At 37.5% G+C, this 21,069-nt stretch overlaps 1 protein-coding gene across 1 annotated transcript in view; it reads right to left on the bottom strand.

Annotated features, from left to right (window-relative positions):
• Positions 1-21,069, bottom strand: part of VWDE (von Willebrand factor D and EGF domains) — a 40,805-nt gene that overhangs the window by 4,704 nt on the left and 15,032 nt on the right. Inside the window, exons 8-25 of the mRNA XM_049798330.1 lie at positions 20,797-21,011; positions 20,386-20,459; positions 17,692-17,965; positions 16,069-16,277; positions 14,631-15,616; positions 13,271-13,407; positions 10,207-10,362; positions 9,499-9,603; positions 9,021-9,135; positions 6,855-7,105; positions 6,517-6,736; positions 5,823-5,960; positions 5,164-5,226; positions 2,957-3,637; positions 2,534-2,629; positions 2,354-2,449; positions 1,735-1,830; positions 325-420 (exon numbers count right to left, since the gene is read on the bottom strand). Of these exons, the coding sequence (XP_049654287.1) occupies positions 325-420; positions 1,735-1,830; positions 2,354-2,449; positions 2,534-2,629; positions 2,957-3,637; positions 5,164-5,226; positions 5,823-5,960; positions 6,517-6,736; positions 6,855-7,105; positions 9,021-9,135; positions 9,499-9,603; positions 10,207-10,362; positions 13,271-13,407; positions 14,631-15,616; positions 16,069-16,277; positions 17,692-17,965; positions 20,386-20,459; positions 20,797-21,011 (4,008 nt within the window). The remainder of the gene's footprint in view (positions 1-324; positions 421-1,734; positions 1,831-2,353; positions 2,450-2,533; positions 2,630-2,956; positions 3,638-5,163; positions 5,227-5,822; positions 5,961-6,516; positions 6,737-6,854; positions 7,106-9,020; positions 9,136-9,498; positions 9,604-10,206; positions 10,363-13,270; positions 13,408-14,630; positions 15,617-16,068; positions 16,278-17,691; positions 17,966-20,385; positions 20,460-20,796; positions 21,012-21,069) is intronic.

Genomic DNA, 21,069 nt, shown 5'->3' with positions numbered 1-21,069 from the left:
AGGAAGAGTGGGAAGCATGACAACCCAAATAAAACTCTATAAAATATGTGCTTCTGTTGCAAGGACAGGAATTAAACACCTAAGATAACTGCAGGTAACACCATTCACATAAAATCTTTACCCAGAATTTTAGGACTAGTATTAGACTTTCTGGAGGTGCTGCTGGCAGCAGAACTAACATGCAGAGACAAGAGAGAGTGTGGGGGCTCTGCAGCAGTAAGAAGCTGCCCACTGCTGCTGTCTGAGCCACACGGTTCCAAATTTCAAATTATGGGAGGTCCTATGGATGCTTTCCCAGGAACATGGAAGTTACAGGAGTGTTACCTGTACTGCATGTAGGTCCGTACCACCCACGTTTACACTGGCAGGTGTCTGGAGTAAGACATTCACCACCATTTTCACAGTGTCTGTTGCAAACCACTACCATCCAAGAAGTTGGGCAAAAACAAAGAAGGAGGGAAGCGGGGTGGGGGAGGAGAGAAAGACATATGTTACAAATCATGCTTGATTCATCCTTCAGTTCTTTCCCAAATATTAACACTGGAAATAACATACAATTCCACTAGTTGAAGAGGAATTGCTGAATAGATTAATCCAGTCTCAAAGCCATAAAAAGCTAGCATCAGACTATAAAGGTAAATAAAATGTAATTACATTTCCATGTAATTATCCACGGTCTGGTTATATTCAGTGTTAAAAATCTAGAAAGTGTCAAATATAAATTCTAAAAAAAATGGGAAATTCAATACCAAGAGACAAATGGACCATGTTACATGATGGATTTGATGGACTCCAAGAAAGTTCATTCCAGTGTCCTCCATCACTTGAGCAAGTGCAGCTGCATGCATAGAGTGACACGAGACTAACAAGCAAAGACATCTGCTGTGGAAAACCATGGATCACTTCTTCAGAACAACATCTCATTCTCTTTAGTATTGCTTAACAAAGAGCACCATTTTTTTTGTGTGTCACAAGTGAAACTAGAACAAGAAAAACTGAGAATGAAGAGTCCTGGGATTTGAGGAAGAGATGAACAAAGGACTTTCTCAATTTGGGGTCAATAATGCAGTGGCATATTCAGGTGAATGATATATAAAAAAGCATGACTAAATTTGGACTCTCTGAATGATAAAAATTACCAGTATCACATCTACCCAAAATTTGGAGTTGCCAAATTGCAGCATGTAGAATTTGATACATAAAAGACAATTTACATGAGACTAACTCCAATTTTTCAGCTATGATCGCAGCAAAGTCTCCAATTTTCAGGTCAAGTAAAAAGAAAAGACCCCATAATGTGGTTCTGAATTCAGTTTTCCTGTATCCCAGTTTTTCTGACCTACCATTCACTGATACCAACTTCTGAATGTACCCCAGCATGTAACCAATTTAAGATGATAGAAGTTAAAAAGCTGTAAGGACATATTAAACATCTGTGGTCGTTCTGAAGGTAGTATCACACATGCAACGTGCTCAACGTTTCCACATTCATGTATCATAAATAATAAACTATCTGCAATTTTTATAGTACATTATGTTTTCAAAGTTATGTGCAAATACTATCTAACTAATGTTTGAAAAACCCAACTATGGGAGCCTTCAAGTGACACAGGTATTATGGCATTTAGTAGCATTAGACAAAGTACATCAAAAACTTAAGCCGTAATTTGCTTTCTTGCTCCTGAAGAACGGGAGAAATGTTCTGTATTCTTCCTTTATGCTTTTTTTGCTTACTTGTATCACATCTTGGTCCCACAAAACCATATGGACAGGTGCAGAGATTTCTGGCCAAGCATGTGCCTCCATTTTGGCAGGGTGGTTTACAATGTGCTGCAGATATAGAATTATGTTGTTCAAGAAATCACCTCTAAAAAGATGCATGGTTTGGTTATGCTTTAGAAAAAGGGAAGTGTTAATAATTGACAGTGAGCAAAGAACTGGAAATAAAATAATGAGACATATGCAGTGCCTTTTGAGAAGAATAAGTAACAAGAACAACTTAATTCCAAGAGTACAGAGAGGCCCAACAGTCATCCTGAAGAAAAGAAATCTGACACAATTTCCAGACAGGACTTCCCACTCTTTGTGAGTGTTTAGCTTAGAGGCATCTACATTCACTGGTCAACTCCTCTACTTACTGTGAAAGCTAAATTTAGAAATATCCAATCACAAGCAACTTTTACAGTGTATATCAAAAAAAGTATGGTATATACCAACATGTTACTCAGAGAGTTCTGTTAAAGTAGAAGTAAAATGAACACACCTCTTTGCTGTCAGAATGAACAGTCATGGAAGTTATTTACAGCATCCTTTGGGTATTTATGGATTCAAAAGTGAAAAATCTTCCAATTACCTTCCTCACAAGTGGAGCCACTGTATCCTGGTAGGCATTCACATACATTGGGCTTAAGGCACTTCCCACGGTTTTTGCAATCAGGTCTGCATAGAGCTGTGCAAAAAATCAACAGTGATCTTTAAATCATTAATTTGTGGATACAAGTTACCACAAGCTAAATCAAAATGCCATACTGACCGGCCTGACAGTTATAACCAGCGTAACCAGGCTTGCATTTGCAAATATTGGGTGCCACACACTCCATATTTTTGCCACATGTTTGTCTACATCTTGCTGAAAGGCAATGAAGAAAAAGAAAGGAATAAGGAAAACGAAAGTGGCATTTCAGCACAACTGTGTCTTGCCTAACATAATGAACAGATCACATAGAATCCATTAGGTCCCTGCTCATAAGTGGGGATCCTGAGACAAATCCAAAAAATATTTTAAGTGCATCCACAAAACTAAAAGCCTGTAGGCTATGGCAACATTAATAATGAAAATCAGAAAATTCAATACTCTATGCATTTCACTCATCACACAGTAACAATGTACTCTCAAGTTATAAAGATGTCACAAGATTCTTTTCTGCAAAGCATTTAGTGCAGTCATTTGTAATACCTCTGCAAGTGAAGCCATCTCCATAATAACCATAAGGACAATGACCACACTTGATGCTTCCATCCTGACTTGGCTCACAAGGTACACCAGGAAAACAGGGTAAATCGGTACAGGTTACTGCTTTAGGAATCACTATTTCACTCAGTTCTTCAGGAAGCATTTTTGGTGTGACAGTGACTTCAACAAGGACAAAAGGTAAAGGACTCGCTTTATGCTTGGCTAATATGTGCTGAACTCTCTGAGCATTTCCACCTTTGAACACTTTGCTTGGCAAAGAAAGCCCTTTGCTTATATTTGTTCTGCTGGTAGGAGAAGTCTTCTTGCTGGTCTCAAAATAGCTGTAGGCCTCAACTTGTGCCCTTGTTTTCTTCTCAGGTGATACAGCATGGTTCCTTGAAGATGCAGTTATCACAGCATGTACTGAAGAACTCTCCTCCATGTTAGCAAGGTGACCACTGATGGCGCTGAGAGCATGACCAATGTTTCCAGTAACAGCAGGTTGTACAGAAGCACTTCTCTGAGAATTAAGTGACTTCCAAGTGGTGATTGTTTTTACTGTGGAGCCTAGCAGATTGCTGCTACTGACTGTTTCTGTAGAAATAAATCTCTCAGGGACATCTGTAGAACTGGGAATATAGCCTGAGATGCTTAAAACCTTCTCAAAGGATGATTGCTGAAAACCTACAACATGTTAGAAAGAAACGGGGAAAAAGTATGGGAATATTATGACACTTTTTTTTGCTTCTGAAGGTGAGAAATGTCTTCTGAACAGAAAACATACAGCCCATTCATTCTGTGCTTCAGGAATTCTCTCCGTGTGCTACATCAGAACATACATATGCAGTAGAAGCTAACTCCTAACTAGCAGAATTGGAGAAGATCAAGGTATTCTGGGTATGTCCTTTCCCACCCTCACCATGGCCTTTTCTTGGCTGGAAGATAAGGAGAAAGCACCATATATATGAGGCAGACAGCAGAGATTTTCCCATACTGGGTCAATAAAGAGCTTTACTGTCAGAGCAAATTACCAGCTCCATATACTGCTTCCAACTAGAAAACTGAAACAGAGTTTAAAGAAAAGATGCTTCTTATGGTTCACCAGTATGTCTAACCGCTAGTAATAAACCTAGAGTCTAGAAGCAGATATTTAATCACAAGTATGTACATGCTTATACTTACTGATGCACCATGGACAGTATTTTAGGTGAATAATCCACCACCTTGTAGAAAAAGTATTACCATGTTTTAGTCCCCAAACTTTCTTAAAGTTTCTGCATGGGTTTTATTAGTGGGATATTTCATGTGTTTTATAACAACAGAGACTGACTCAGTCTCCTCGTTGAAAAGAGTGTAAAGAGAATGAAAAGTTCTTCATATTCTGCCCAGAAAAAGCAGGTGGTCTGGTGGGTTGTGGGAAGGAGGATGGCACTGTAATCCCAGAACAGCTGAATGCCATATATGGGCTTTTAGCATTATGGGGCAGAGGAGGAATGAAACTGGAGATTATCTAACCTAACTTAATCTCTGTCCCTAACTCCATTTAGAATTTTACTATAAAATGGTCTACAAAAGGTTAAACTTCACTGAATCTTATTACAGAGTGCTGTCTCCCACTGCTAAAAAGCAAACTATTTTGCAGCCAATGAAGAATTATCCAGCACTGGCAGCAGAGTGAGAGAGTTTTCTTCCTCCCTCACTAACAATTCAGAGCTAAAGGGAAAAGACACACAAAAATTCCCTGCAAAGAAAGCCCCAGCAGGCACAGAGCTATAAATGCCAGCAACAGCATTTACGGAGTTTTGGAATTAAGACATTCACTTGCCATACCCTTCACCTTTCCTTTGAGTTAAAGTAGGAAAATGGCATTCAACATAATGCCATAAACTTTTTCTTATCTCATATAACAGATGTGCCTATCCCCACGTTACCTATTTTATGACAGTGGTTAGTCACAAAAACAAAAGGCAACGATAAGAACGTCATACATCACACTGTCAATAGAATGACTTGACTAACCTAAGGGATTTGTTGATATTGACATTTCAGTCTCATTTTTCACATCAGAATACAATGCCAATAATGAATTAAATTGAGTAAAACTGAAAAATTAAAGTGAATAACATAAAACTGACTAGAACCTTTAATTGCCAGCTATATTCTTATCAGTATGTGAATCAGAAATTCCATTTTCTTCATGAAAAAATCACCTTTATTCCCTCCAGTTTCTCCTGTGGAATCCTTTCTTTCAACATTAATGTCCTCAAAGCTTCCTAAAAACAAAAGATGTGAAAACACATTAGTAGTTACTTTTGTTTCAACTGCAAATAAATTACAGAGTTAAAGTTTTAATACATAAAAATAACTCAAAATTCAGAAAGCAGATAAAGAGTAAAAATTGCTTCTTAAAAGTTTTCAGTAGAGTATTTTAAAAATACAAGTTATTCAGTAATTGCATTTTAAATAAATGTTTGGACACCTTATTTGGCAAGTGCCTTAATTTGGGTTCTATGTTAAGCAATCTGATAGAAAAATATTTTGTCAATAATTGCTCATGTTATGAAAATAAGGCAGAAAACCCCCAACATTTCATTGTATTCTACTTTTGTTATAAAAGAATTTGGCTATTTTGTATCTTTTTTTTCCAGTAACGTGAAAAAGTGTTTTACAACTATGTGACTCAGTGCAGTCTGATGTTGTCATCAGGTGAGATTCTGTCCCAGCCATCCACAGTCAGAGACACAGTCCTGTTTTGCTGACTACTGAAAAGAGTTCTAAGTTACTGTTAGAAACATGAAGCACAACCAAACATACCTTATCTGAATGACAATAAGGTAATAGCATTATTCTGAAAAACAAATAATTTTACCATAACATGACTTCCCATCTCCTTGCAGATTATTTGGGCATGGACCACAATAGTAAGAACTGAAAGTATTGAAGCAAAGTACTCCAGGGAAGCAAGGACTGGATACACATTCATCTACATCATCTTGACAATTTTTACCTGCATTGAAATACAGATTTGGGTTTTTTTATAATTTCGTGTCACTAGACTTTGACGGTCTGTTTATAAAAGTAGAACATATGCAGGTGCTGAAATACAAAAAGGGCATCTATCAAGTGCAAACTATTTCAGTACATCTAATAAGTACAGCTGACTAGGTTTGCTATTCACATTTTTACATCTTATATAAAGTATCTTGCTTATTGCAGAATAGAGAGAAGATGGGCTGTGAGGACTACATTTTTATCTGCAGGCATAGGAGGAATCACACTGTAACCAAATTCATCACTCCCATGTTTCACCATGTTGCTGAGTTTACCTCTGCAGAGGAAAACCATGGAAATTTGCTCTCATAATATAAACAACCATTGTATTCATGCCAGAAAAATCTTGAAGTATATCTTATAATTTTATCACAAGACCATAAAATTTCCTCAAACCCTAGCAGCAGGCTATTTATAGTCAAAAATTTTTTACAAAAATTGTAGACATAAAATTAGAAACTCCTATTTATCACTAAATGTGATAAATGTGTGTAAATAAAGTAGCAATTTACCTTGAAGTTCAGGTGGACATTCACAGTAATAGCTGTTTATTCCATCCACACATCTGCCAAGACCACACTGGTTAAGTTTACAGTCATCAGTATTCACTTGACAGAGATCACCTTCAAATCCAGCCACACACACACAAAGATATCTTCCACTTCCAGGTGGGAAATTAATGTTTGTCACACATGAGCCATTATTTAGGCAATCACACGATTTTACACTGACCTACAAGACATGCCCAATAAGACAGTTTTCTTTTTTTTTAATGAACTAGCAATGAGTTTGTAATTAGGTATCTTAAACATCTTACCAGTAGGTGTCATTTTACTGTAATATTCATTACCTCTATTTCTACCTTAGTCTTTGCGTTGCAGTCATCTGTCAAAGAAAATGTTATTTTCTGGAGATTCATTGACACAGCTTTCCACAAAAGGAGACCTGATGGGGAAAGACTGGCACCTTCTGGACCAGAATCCAATGTGAATTGAATAGCAGAGCCCTCTGGATCTGAAGCCAAAAACTGATACACAAAATCTTCTCCATAAAAAGTCTGTAGCATACCCTGAAAAGTTTCAAGCACTGGAGGCTGGTTGTCTGTAACAAAGGAGATATTTTCCTTTTTTAAGCAAAAGTTGCAATATACTTATAAAAATTAAAAGGAGCCTATCTTTCTATTAAGGAAGTCACACGTGATTACTTCTCTTAAATTCTAATGTCATTTGAATGGCACAGGAAAAACACGAGATATTGTCATGATAACTGTAACAACATAACCAAGAAATTACTTATACTACACAAGAGCTTGTAAAGGTGCCGTGCATCTATATACATAGAAAGAATTCAGAATTTATCAAATTTAACCACTATACTTTACCTATGCAGAGATAGTTTGAGGATTAAAGTACAGGAAGACATAAAACTCAGAGGTGACTGCAGTTTCCTTTAACAAATGAATAGATATTGTTAAGTGATACTTGGTAATGGGCTGCAGTGACTATCTTGGCAAAACTGAGCATGAGGTGATGGAATAAGTTATTCACTCATGGTCCCTAGGAAGGATTTCAACCACACAACAACTTACTAGTAAGCCTTAGTCTATTTAGACTGCACTGTTGAGCTCTAACCTAGTTGGCAGGAATAGCTAGATTTCTAGAGATACCAGGTGAAACCAAACAAACAAAACCCCAGCACCAGGACAAGTTCTGTGAAAGAGAGAAGCAGAAGCCCTGAGGATAGTGTAGGTTTTGAAGCTGGGACATAGGAAGGTGATTAAGATTGCTAAATTTTGGGTTACAGTGAAGTGACAACTCCAAGCAGGAACCCACCCACTGTGGCAGAAACCAGGAAGGGAGAAGCAGCTGTAATCAGTGCCTCAGCAGTTAGATTCTGACATCCCATTCCTAATGTCATCCACTCTGGAGAAGAGATGCTCCTTGGTTTTGGGGAATTGCCTCTGGTTTACATTCTTCTCCCATTTCTGACTCTGGCAATACTGAATTCCAGTCTATGGCTGTAACATGGAAACCCCTTGACTCCCTGACTGCTGGATGAGTTTCATTTCATTCAGGTTTCATTCTTTTGGAATAGGTATAGCTACCTTGGCTTTCAGTACAAGGTGAACTAGGAAAAGATTCAGCAAGACAGGCACCAGAAGTCCCACTCATACAGGACCGTTCCCAATCCAGGCAGAGTCTTGCCAGCACATTCACCCATGAAAACACTGATGGAATGCTTGTATTTGAGATGTTATAGACTGGGGTTGATGGGGCAGGCTGGATGGCTACTAGTAAAGCCCCAAAAGACGTTCCATTTGGTGAAGGGACGAATATGATTTGCATATCCAAACACTAAGATCTGAGCCAAAAGAGCTACAACTTCTAGGCTAGAACTTTGTACTATGGAGAAGGAAAACAAAGAATCTAGACTTGGGTCTTCTTTTCATAGTGTGGTTTCTAACTGGACAGAAGCATGACAGCCTTGGATATACTTTCAAGTATTTGTTTAGGTCACGTATGTGTGCCATCAATGTGGATTATGTCCAAATATTAAGTGGATAATAAATATGACATGCCATTTAATTCAGTTTGTGTTCTCCTCTTGTTTGGTATCAGTCATTTGTTGGAAAATATCTTTTATTCCTAAACGTTGAAGACAAACATTTGTGGATGTAGCTGTGCCAAATATCAAAAGACTTCAAAGTGCCAATTAGGCTGAGAGCTGTTAATTTTCATTAGTTATTTGTAATGGCTACTGGGGGAGCTGGGCAAGAAAAAAAAAAAAGCGTGACTTTTACATGTATGGTCTAGAAAACAAAATATCATTTTCAAAAATTAGGAGAAATGTCAGATGAAAACCAAAATCAAATTACAGGCTAAAATAGCGAGTACTAAGCTTTAAATGAAACACTTAACTAGTTAAACTTAAAACTTCACTATTTCCATAAATTTAAAAACTTAGTCAATTTTCAACTTCTTGCTATTAAAAAAAAACCAAACAATTTAGAACTTACTTTCAACAACTGACCAAGTTAACTTCGATATGTCAGGTCTGCAGAGTAAGCAAGGGCTGGTTGGATTTGTATCACCTTCACCGTAACAGAGTCCATCTATGTTGCACGTTTTCTCCTTTTAGAGAAATGACAGTGTGATTCATTAATTTTGGGTTATCAAACAATAAATCTGGATGAATTTTTAAAGTGTCAGATAAAGTCTAATCTATTCTGCACTTCCACTAAATGACTACGGTTGTTTTTAAATCTAAACAATTGACAGCATGTTTGGTTTTATTTGGTAATTATATGAAGTGGTTTGGGGTTGATTTTTTTAATTCAAAATTGCCTCATCCCAGCTTCTCTTTCTGTGCTTATTTCTGTGCATGGAAAATCCCTGTTGGAAAGAAGAACAGGGTACATTCTGCTGATTTTTCTACATTTTTTTCTGCCTGAAAAGATGCATATTTTCATAATAGACAGTAATGGAAATACATACCCTTAATGCACATAACCCAGATTCCTGTGGTTCACATGCCTGACAGGCTCCGTCATATAATATCATTGTTTTGGAGTTGCTATAAATGAATCCATCATTAGAAATCTGCAAGATGTAAAATAAAAATTTATTAACCCATCCAGGTATCAAAGTATCACCACATCGACTGCTAGCATGAGCTTCAACTCAACCTACATTTAGCTGTTTAAACTCTCATAACAGTCATCACAAATCTAATTAATCCTGCCAATAAGTCCAGGCAGATATTTGACCAGCCACATGTAGGTGTCTACTTTAGGTAAACTGAATCATGTGTAGGCTCTATTGTCTTCATTAACTCAATCTGTATGAGAGCTCAGATATCTACCTCACACAGGGATTTGTACGTGTAGACTGGGCTCAACTAATTTTTCCCATAAATGTGTCTAATGTCATCTGAAATGCTCTAGGGTAACCAACTAGCCTTTAACTTCTACTCTTGAAGAACATGTGTTTCTGCAGGTCCTAGGTCGTACCTACCAGTCCCCTTGCAGAAGAACACTCTCAAATGGCACTCAACACTTAAGCTTCGGTAATGAAACTGAGACCCCAAGTTAAGCAAGCTGAGTTCCACATTTAGTATGATTAAAAAAAGGATAATATCTATGTAATACATTTTCATCTTAATAGGAATACCTGTAAGTGAGTATTTGACATTTCTCCGAGTACCTTTATTTGCCACTTGGCAATGGGTTTATCATCAACCAGATCCATGACATCAGACTGCTGGCCATCATTTGGTAACTGGCAGTCGACAGTCCTGGCATTTTGGAAGGCAGCTGGCATAGTTAGAGGTTCTCCAGGAATCCATTGTCTATCACTATACTAAATGTTAAGACAGAAAATCTGTTTTTCAGTGAAATACATTATGAAAGTATTTTTATCAGAGAAAAAAACCCATGTATTACACGGTGTTTGAACAAGTCTAATGTCTCTGGATTAGAACGCAGTGGGAAATATTAAATGCCATTATTTGCGCACATAGATTTCTACCTAAGCCTGCTGCTGTGGAACAAGAGGCAGGGAAGTCCTTCCTGCTGCACAGCCCTTTGGCACCGCATTGCCAAGGACAAACAGTTCTTCCAGCTAGAGGGTAATAGGAGGGTTAAGCAGTGGGCGATCCTCTAACAGCACTGATCTTATGTATAAGTGCCTCTGTCCCTCTCCATCTCTGCTCCCATGAGAGGACAAGCTTTAGTCAAAGGAATAGATGAGGTTTTTGGCAGGGCTCAGGTATCATTCTGGGTGCTGGGGGAATACTGGCAGTTAGCCATTAAGCCCTTGCACAAGCCAATAGATTACACCATTAACCCTGTAGACTTTTCTTCTAACTGCAGTGAGGACAAGTCATCAAAGGATCTATCTTGAGAGTTCAAGGTAACAGAATAGGGATGATAATACTATTTGACTGAAGTATTGATGTGGAAGCAGGCATAAGCATACTGAAAATAAAGTTAGATGGAAGTAAGAATCTAGACAGACTTAAGAATCAAGAGAACAGCAAAATCAAAGTCAAACTAGGTTTTACTGAGCTGGCACATTTTTCAACTACTGGAGTCAATCAAGACATTTATTCAATACCAATCCTGACATGGGGAGTCATCTGCTGATGAGGCCTTGTATTTATTTATTTATTTTTACAAACAGTAAAATAACAGAAGAATAAAATCTTTTGCTGAAGAGACATATGAGCAATTTTTGTCCCAACCAAACATTTTGTTTTTCTTTCACCCCACACTCAGTTAAGGAATTCACAGCAAGGGTGAGTAAAAGTGTAACAGCTAAATACTTCTAAATGTGTCATTTTGAGTGCATTTAGTACTGTAACTTTTGAAATATGATGCATTCTATTCTCCAGAAACATTTTGTTACTAGCTGGAGTCAAGTTCCGATAATTTTTTCAGAAACAAATTAACCTTTCAAAACCCAATTAAAAAACCTTCTAGATCTACTATCATTCATTAGGTTCATAGAAGAACTTCTGCAGTTCAAAGTAAATAAGGAACTAAAATGGTATTTTTGTTTGGGGGAGGTTAAACACACTCTCATGCTTTACAAAAATCTTAGTAAATTCTGGATCTGTGTAACCACAGGTTCTTTGGGCATGTCCTACCCAAACCTCTACCAAAAGGTGTGCCATAGTCCTGCATCTGTGAGGTACTTCAGTATAGAATTCTCTGAATCACCTCTTTTAGCATCATCCATGAGACATACATCCTTCCCAACATGGTAGGACAGTCCATGGACAATGGATTTGATTTAAATTTTCAAAAGTGGAAATATAAAAAATAAGAAATTCAGTGTGTATTAGCTCTAAATTCTGCCAAAATGCCTCTTCTATGAAATTTTGATCATTTAAGTTTAATCTCAAAATATGTGGAGTTCGACATTTGCATAGTCACCATTACTCCAGCCTGAAAATTAAACAAACAAAACTAAACACAAAAAAAACCATCCAAACAACACCCCTCCCCCCCCCAAAAACAACCCAAAACCCAAACACCCTTTCTTTTGTCTCAGCTTCCTCCTCAACTGCAGATAACAGCAGTAGTATTAATTTTCTTACCTGGCTCTTGTCAGCATGAAGATCATCAATGAAAGTGGTCAAATAGAAAGTTTTTGTAGTTGGCAGCCAAATACACCACCACAAAGAGTGTTATATCAGAATACCTTGCCTTGAGTTAAAACTGAGACATTTCAAACTGTGATAAGTGAACTCCCAATAATTGTCTCACTGTGATCTTGGTCTAAAAGTCTTTTAACCTAACGGTGTGTGAGCTTAATCTCGACTTTGACAACTTGCAGATAAGGGGATACATGTTGTGTTTAAGAAAAATCTATAGCCAGCATTGCTTAATCTGTCAAAATAATTTTAGTATCTGCTGGAACTAGCTAAGGAAAACTTCTCTCTCAAGAACAAAATTTTCCCATTGAATGGTTCCCCTTTCACCATCTCCTCCCCCCTCACCCCCCCCATCATCACATCACTGAAACCCAATTTTACTTTGAGGCTTTTTTTATTCTCATGTCTAACCTGACATAAAAACTTGCGATTGCCAACTGTTTATTCCAAGCTAACACTTGCAAACTTCTTGTAAATTTGCCTTGAGCAAATTCTAGGTCTGACTAACAACAGTCTTCTGTACAGATTCCTCTTAGTTTACAGTGCAACATTTTTAATCTCCTGTTCAAACCTGGGGTATAGAGCTCACATACATCACTAAATAGCTGTGGTATTCTACTCCAGGGAAATGGACAACACATCAAAAATGCCTTTCTTTTTTCATAACAGATTTATTATGTTTATAAAAGGGCTACTTCAAGCATTAGATTTGAGACAGAAATCTAGCAATGATGTCTTTAACCTTGCTGTCCTTTTTCAAAGAACTGGTACTTCAATTCCTCTCCATAAGCACTTAAAAAACCGAACAATGATGTACTGGTTGCTGCTAATAGGGCTGCCCTTGCCCTTTTCTGATGGATAGCTGCCATATGCTGTTATCTCCCTCTCGGCTGCTGAACATTCCCATTATGTTTTGTATTTCTCTTATCATGGAGGAAATGGCAATCTTGCAAAGACTTGAGTGTCTGCTGCAAAGTGCTCAGTGCCTTTGCTTTTAGCTTCTACTAAAGCATTGGGTTGTACCCACATCGATGAATAATATGTTAGACATTTTTTCCCTCGTTTTCTGAGAAGTTTAAAATGTAATTGTTACTATTCAGGCAGACCTACCTGTAATTTGATAATTTCACATTTCAGATTCAATGACTCCCTGAAGCCATGTCCAAAAGCTCTTACTGATGTGCAGTCATACTGTCGAATATTGCACAGCCCAGCATTCTCCAGCTCTGTAATTTCTGGAGCCTGGTCTTTGAAGTAGAGATTAGACAATGAATGTCAGTATATTAACTAGTTCATATGCATTTACATTAAGCAGTATGTTTATTTCTCTAACCAGCTAAGAAAACTATGTAAACAATGAAATCTGGACCCAGCTGAAGAAAGGCATAAACAGAAACATTTTTTATTGTTAAAATGAACCTTAACTTTAAAGCTAAGCTTCTGTCTTCTCTTTGAACTTGTGTATTATGAAGCAGAGAAAACATTCATCTGATAACAAGCACTTGTGAATATGTGTTTTGCTTTCTCATCTATGGTTCTTTACGTCACACTTGCAGAATAAAATCTAAATGAAACTCAGGCCCTAGTAATAGGAACTGGAAAGGTTACAGTTGTGCAATAATTTATAATGGGAATTTTTTGTTTAAAGACTAAACAAAAACATCTCAAGTGGAAGTTATTTCAGGAAATAAACTGACAAAGATTAGAACACTCCAAAATAGTTTTTATGAAGTAAAACTAGTCTATTTGACTTCAAGAGGAATAAAATATTTCTTTTTATTATTCTCTTACCTCTTTTCTCTATTTGCTTTTAAATGGGTCACTAAAACAAAAACACCATTGCAAAACAAAATATTAACAGGTTCTGTTTTGAAAGGGTTTTCATTTTTTTAGTACTTTTCGTATTTTTCCAGTGTACCTGCTTAACTGATTTTTTAGTGAATGCCTTATTTATTAAAAAAACCAAACAACCAACCCTGTCCAGCTCTATTTGCTTTACTACCTTTTTCTTCACCATCAATTCTGCTCCCACCACTTCTGACATAGTTAGCTTACAGAGATGTAACATCACCAAAGAGAAAAACATCCTACTTACAGTTAATAAACAGGACCACATAGACGATAAAAAATTAGGGAATGGATGCATGTGGCAGATCTTCCCTGAAGAAGTCAGAGTATGGAAACATTTCTAATCTCTTGGGGCAATGTTGTAGACTGCAAACTTGCTGAGTGGTAAATATTTTAAATCTGACATATCAGAAACTAAGCCCATGTTTTGCCCTTTGGAAACAAGAAAGCTGAATAGAAAACAATTATGGCTGCATTAAACTGGAACTAAATTGCTGGACAGGGCCACCATAAGGAACCCTTGTCAGCATACAAAAGCAAGAGAGAAAGGCAGAAAAAAAATGTATGTTGCACAAACATTGAGAACATTATTTAAGTAAATCTCTTTTTTCCCCCCACTTACCAGACAGTATGCTGCAGTCATATGAGCTATAGCCTTGAAAACATGCACAGCCCCATTCTGTACATTCACCGTTACCACTGCAGAGACTGGGACACTTTAATGCAATAAGTAGGCTCTCAACCGACCCTTCAAGTTCCTGTTGGTTGTAATTTATTTCTTCTAAAACTCTTTTCTCACATTCATTCTCTAGAAGAGCTAAGGAAGCTTCTGCCCAACTGAGGTCATCTTTCAGCAGCAAATCTTTAACACACATATTGATCGCATCCTCTAATCGCCGGCCAAGAAGGCCACCACAAGATCTTCCTATACTGGAATTAGCTATTGCCTGCTGGCATAGTAACAAAGTGCTAGATTCAGTGAGGCCAGAAGGTGTGGGCCAAGAAGGAAGAAACTTTTGGTCTGTGTCAGTGGCATGGTCCTCTGGGAAAAAATAACTATATCCCTCTAAGTCTGTTTGGCTAAGACTTTGGAACAGAAAAACTGGATGGTATTCATAATAATTTTGGCGCTTCCCCCTACTTGTAACAGACTGACTTTCGTGAAGATGACTACTGTAACGGTGAGAATCTCTTCTAATGCCTGAGCTTGAAGTTCCTTTTCTTCCTACATCAGTATTTCCCACTGAGGCTGCAGAGACATGTGTATTTACTAGTGATGTTTTGTGAAGTTCGGTTTGATTATCCTCCCTCTGCAGAAGTGTAGATGAATCCATCTTATGTGCAGACGAACGTTTCTTTAAGCCTCTGACAAGATCGACAGGACCAAGAAACTCAGCAGTGACATCCAGTCCTGGTATCAAAGAAAGAAATCTACCATTTTCATTTTCTTTACAAGACAGAGGAAGTTCTGAATGAGAAACTGTCTCTAGTTTATTCACTGATCGATATAATCTAGTATTTTCAAGTGCACAGTCGCAGTAGACTATTTTTCTAGATGATGTTAAAGAAGCAGGTGTCTTGTCAAACAAGCTATCTCCTGGTGAAATTCTAGAGAAGAAAGAAAAAGATGAAACTGTATCTGAACTATTTTCATTGTTTTAGTAAAGCTTTAACATTTGTTTTGCTTGTTGTTGTTTCATACTTCTACAGCATAGATCACAGAATCTGCAGCATACAGCTATATTTAAAGACCAGTTAAATCACAAAACCATGAGGGTAACTTATAATACAAGAATTGAGAAGAGTGGATATTTTCTGTATACCTTGATACTTTATTCAAAACCTACTCAAACTCATCTTATATCATACCACTTAAATATTAATTTGGCACTTCAATTTCAATTTGCTCTGAAATTAATTATGGAATGTAATGATGACATTCTAACATCAACTTAAAAACTTAGGAAGATTTATTATTATTATTTTGACAAGTTTTTAAGAGTGTGAAGGAAAGGTTGAACCAGAAATGATGACATTTGACTGAAACAGTATTTTGTTACCTCCATTCCTTAATAAAAGAAAAAGGAACATTAGCATGGTTTGGGATTTCCACCCCACTTGCAGTGTGATAGTCATTCTCTGCACTTCCGTCAAAGGTGCCACAGAGTCCCATTGTATGTCTGTAATCTGAACTGGGTGCCCTAAGTGTTATGCTCATTCCCCATTCACTCACATCAGCACGAACGAAAGCTCCAGAAGAAAACAAAACCTAGAAAGAGATTGATGATATCATCATGAGAAACATGATTTTTATTTTACCTAATAAAATCAGGTGTGCTTGTTGGCAAGGAACAATTGGAAAAGGCCAGGAATATAAAGACATCCCATTAAACTCTTGCTCTAACTATTCTGGATCAGACAAATTTCACTATTTCTTCTTCATGTGAAGCCCTGTAAATAAAACGCTATACATCTCAACCTTAGCAGGCAGCTAGATGGTGCACTGTAGGTCCATAAACTTCATTCATCATTAGCAGGTATATTGTGGAAGGTCAGTGACGGCAAAACCACAGAGAATCAAAAATCAGCTAGGCTGCTCACTCTTCACATGATAGAATATGGAAAGGGATGATTCTGGTAATATGAATAGACTCTTTTGACAGCACCCTTCTCAACTTACTTGTTGTCAACTACAGGATTCCCTGTGTTAGTAGATTAATATAGAGTCACTTTCTACCGGCAAAGCTGATCCTCATTGTTCTAGATACCTCCGAATAGCCTCAAATATTTACTATTTAATTTAGGCAACTTTACAATCTCTTGAAAGAAATACTAGAAGTCTCAAGAACAAAATCCACTGCACGTTTAAATGCTGTTTCTATTACTAACTTGCTGTACAAATCTCAGCAAGTGACTTAATTTTTCTGGTTCCTCAGTGTCCTTTTAATTTCTCTATTGCCTAGTCATCTTAATATTTCATATCTGAGGTCTTCAGATGAAGTGCTTCAGATAAAAGTTAAATATTTAAAATAGTCTTATACCGATAACCAAACCCAAGTTGAAAAGGCGTATCTGTTTTTATGGCTTGCCTTCCAGACCAACAGAGTGATTAAAGAGCAGTTGAGGGCTTCATTTTCACATTCTGCTTCACTTGAAGTTCAGTGGAGTCCTACAGCACCTCTATCTACAAAAGAAAATCTACAGGAAATTACAAAAGTAAACATGAATGTTTTATCTGAGGGCCACATTCTCTAGAGAAACCATCTACACTTCTAATTCTGTGGATGTCATTTGGCATACTTAATTATCTGCATGCACAGCCTTCCTATATGACACTGGCATGAGTGAAAAAGAGCCCACAGAGATCTCATTCTGGAACATCAGGGCTGCTAAATAAGTGCATATCTGAATCTGAAAACTGCACCTTCCACACAAGGGTTGTACACTGTGATTGACAACATGGTTCCAGAAAGGAATGCACATTAACACATCCTTGTTTTTGAGGACAACATCCTTCACTTACAAGCAAAACACTGGCCAAAGGACTACGGCTGTAAAATAAACATTATGCTATTGCTTAACCACAGAAAATAAAACATGTTTTAGTTCTGAAGTTGGTGTGAATTGGTAAAAATAATTGCTGAGATAACCATTACATCTGCAAGCAATTATTTACTACTTACTGTTACTTTTCTTCCCAGATAGGATTCAGTGATTCTGACATTGCTTCCTGTTGTGTCTCTATTTATTACAGATAAGTGTGGCTGTGACTCACGTAGCTGACCACTGCACATGTCAAATGCAATTATATCACTTCCTTCTTTGGCAACAAAGCCACAGTTACAGGATGCTGGGTAGTGAAGACTTCCACAGTCCCACTGGCGAACATGAACTTCAAAATCTCGAGATGTACTCTTATAGAGAACAAATGTTCCGGTTTTAAAATTGTCATAGAGTCTGGAATCAAAAGAATAGCATGTGATATCACTTTGGTTATAAAATAACTGTATCACCAGATCAGCAACTTTATCTTAAAAGAGATTTCTGACATTTGATGGTCTTTGATACTGCAACTCATTTTCCTGCATCAGAAAAACCAAACAGTACAGCCCACAAACAAACACACAACCTTCTTCTGAACAAAAAATGTCTTATCTTCCTCTGTGTAGCTCTGAATTGAGAAAACTAAACCTGTTTCACAGCAGAAAAATAAGGACTAAAAGATGGATCATGACTGGATTATATGTAGACAAAGGTTGTGAATGGAAACAAAACCATGAAGCCACTGCCATTCTTTGGCATTTTAACAGTGCTTATGACAGAGAACTGGAGAGTACTTCTCAACCTCTGTGTTCCTATGGTAGTACACTGATGCAGCAAGAGCAACAAGATGTACAGCAGTGTGCATGTGGGGGGACAGCTGCTGAAAACTGCTTAAGTACGGGGAGGGGAGGGGAAGGGAGGGGAGGGGAGGAAAAAATCTCAAACTTTTGATGGAAGTTTAACAGCCTCTTGGCTATAAATGGCATTTGACAGTTAATTGCAGAATCTGATTTGCTTTGTGTATAATGGACCAGCAGACAAACTGCAGATGGCTACCCTACTGGGACTGCACAGGATTACCCATGATTCAGTAAGGACAGTTCCTTTTTATCATGGTTTAACCCCAGCCAGCAGCTAAGCACCAAGCAGCCGCTCACTCACTCCCCCCCATCCAGTGGGATGGGGGAGAAAATCGGGAAAAAGAAGTAAAACTCGTGGGTTGAGACAAGAACAGTTTAATAGAACAGAAAAGAAGAAACTAATAATGATAATGATAACACTAATAAAATGACAACAGCAATAATGAAAGGATTGGAATGTACAAATGATGCGCAGGGCAATAGCTCACCACCCGCCGACCGACACCCAGCCAGTCCCCAAGTAGCGATTTCCCGCCCCCACTTCCCAGTTCCTAAACTAGATGGGACATCCCATGGCATGGAATACACCGTTGGCCAGTTTGGGTCAGGTGCCCTGGCTGTGTCCTGTGCCAACTTCTTGTGCCCCTCCAGCTTTCTCGCTGGCTGGGCATGAGAAGCTGAAAAATCCTTGACTTTAGTCTAAACACTACTGAGCAGCAACTGAAAACATCAGTGTTATCAACATTCTTCATATACTGAACTCAAAACATAGCACTGTACCAGCTACTAGGAAGACAGTTACCTCTACCCCTGCTGAAACCAGGACACTTTTCTATTTGTTTCCTCAATTTGTAAAATAAAGTAGCAACAGACTTTATCCTTAAAAAGAAAGTTCTTTCCCTGCAGCATCATGCTTCCAGCCAGACCACATCACAGTAAATCATTGCTTCATAAGAAAGCTTGATCACAATGTATCAATGGTCAAAATGCCCAGTGAAGTCATGCCTATAATTTCCACTGCAAGTGGAACTGCAATCTCAGGATAACCCCAGTAACTTTATTATTATTATTATTATTTATTATTATCATTATCATTATCATTACTAGTCACAGGGCTATCAGAGAAAGAATTACAAGTTTTCTTTTCCTTTTTGTTATCAAGATCAGAAGAAAAGTGGGGTAGTGGGCTGAACATCCTTATTTGGAGGCAACCTATCCTCTTCTTCTCACCCTGCCACTTAAAGAAATGTGCTTCTGCTGAGCAGAGAATATAAAAGTCCCAGGTGTGGAACTTGTGTTTGTTCTGACACCTTCCATGAATTAGAAACACTTTGAAACACAGAAGCATACCAAGAACATGCCAGCTGTGGCCAGGGAAGCTGTCTTCACTTTAGAAAGAAGGTTAGTGATGTGCAAGTGGCAGCAGTGAATAAGTCGCTTTCAACGCCATTAATGAGCTCAGCACAATGTTACACAGACAGCAGATAGCTTCTAGCAACTTGATCCTCACAAGGATTCAGATACTGACACCCAGAAACAGAGAAACTATGCTGTAGGTTGGAAACACCTTTGCATTAAAAGAGTTTTGCTTAATCAATCATTTTATCATTGTTCATATTTAATAACATTTCTATATTTCATAGTCAACAGACTGTACAGCAACCACTCCTCTCCTGGCATACTCTTCTAAAAAGGAAAATAGTCCATTTGCTTCACTCTTTTGCCACAACGCCAAAACTTGCATTTAGAAGTACAAATATTACAAATATCATCATGACTGGCAAGCTTTTACTAACTAAAGCACATTTATCTTTATTGCCTGAGAAAAAATGTAAAATACCGAGTGCAGTTATAGAAAACTACAGCTAATGGGTATCACCAGCACAGATTTAAAATAAATAAAACAACCCTGCAAAAAACACCCACAGAAAATCCCAACACACTTAAAATTAAGAGCAGCAATCCAGTGATTACCTTCCATCAAATGTAATTATATGAGGGTCAGTAAATGAGTAGCAGTAGGCAGTGGGCAGATCCTTTACTGTAATCTTCAAAACAAAGAAGCACATAGTGAGCCACGTCAGATTAGGAAATAAACAGACTCAGGTGCATTATTTATCTTATGATACTAGTTTACATTCTAATAAATATATTATATTATATATAATTTTAATATTTTAATCAATCTGAGTAGTTATATCAGTATTAAAATGTAAAAAAATTAATTCAAATGAAAACGCAGCTTTTTAATGAAAATAAAACAAAAGAAAATTGACCACTTAAAAATCTTGGTGTGAGTCAGCAAGTCACAACTGAAATAGAAGCTTCATTAACATCAGCCACATTTCTGGCCAGTTTACAGAGCTTAACATGAAGATTTTCAACCTGTGTACTTTCTGGAACATAGCCATTCCACAGGAAATTCTCACTGGATATAGGTTCGACTGCAATTCTGGTAATCCTGTCTCCATCCTGCATAAAGTCTGTCACAGCAGTGAAATAAATTACAGCTTGACTACAGATTCCATTATTGCAGGGTTTCTGGAGAAGATCCACATGACAAGAAGAAAGAGCCAAGTTTAAACCTAACTGCTCTTTACCTGTTTTAATGAAAACACATCATTAGTGAGTTTTCCTCTAAATAAGTCACATTTTGTA

This window comes from Accipiter gentilis, chromosome 4, assembly GCF_929443795.1.
Source record: "Accipiter gentilis chromosome 4, bAccGen1.1, whole genome shotgun sequence".
Taxonomy (NCBI): Eukaryota; Metazoa; Chordata; class Aves; order Accipitriformes; family Accipitridae; genus Astur; species Astur gentilis.
Note: the sequence above shows the minus strand (reverse complement) of the source record. Positions and strands in the feature narration are given on the sequence as shown.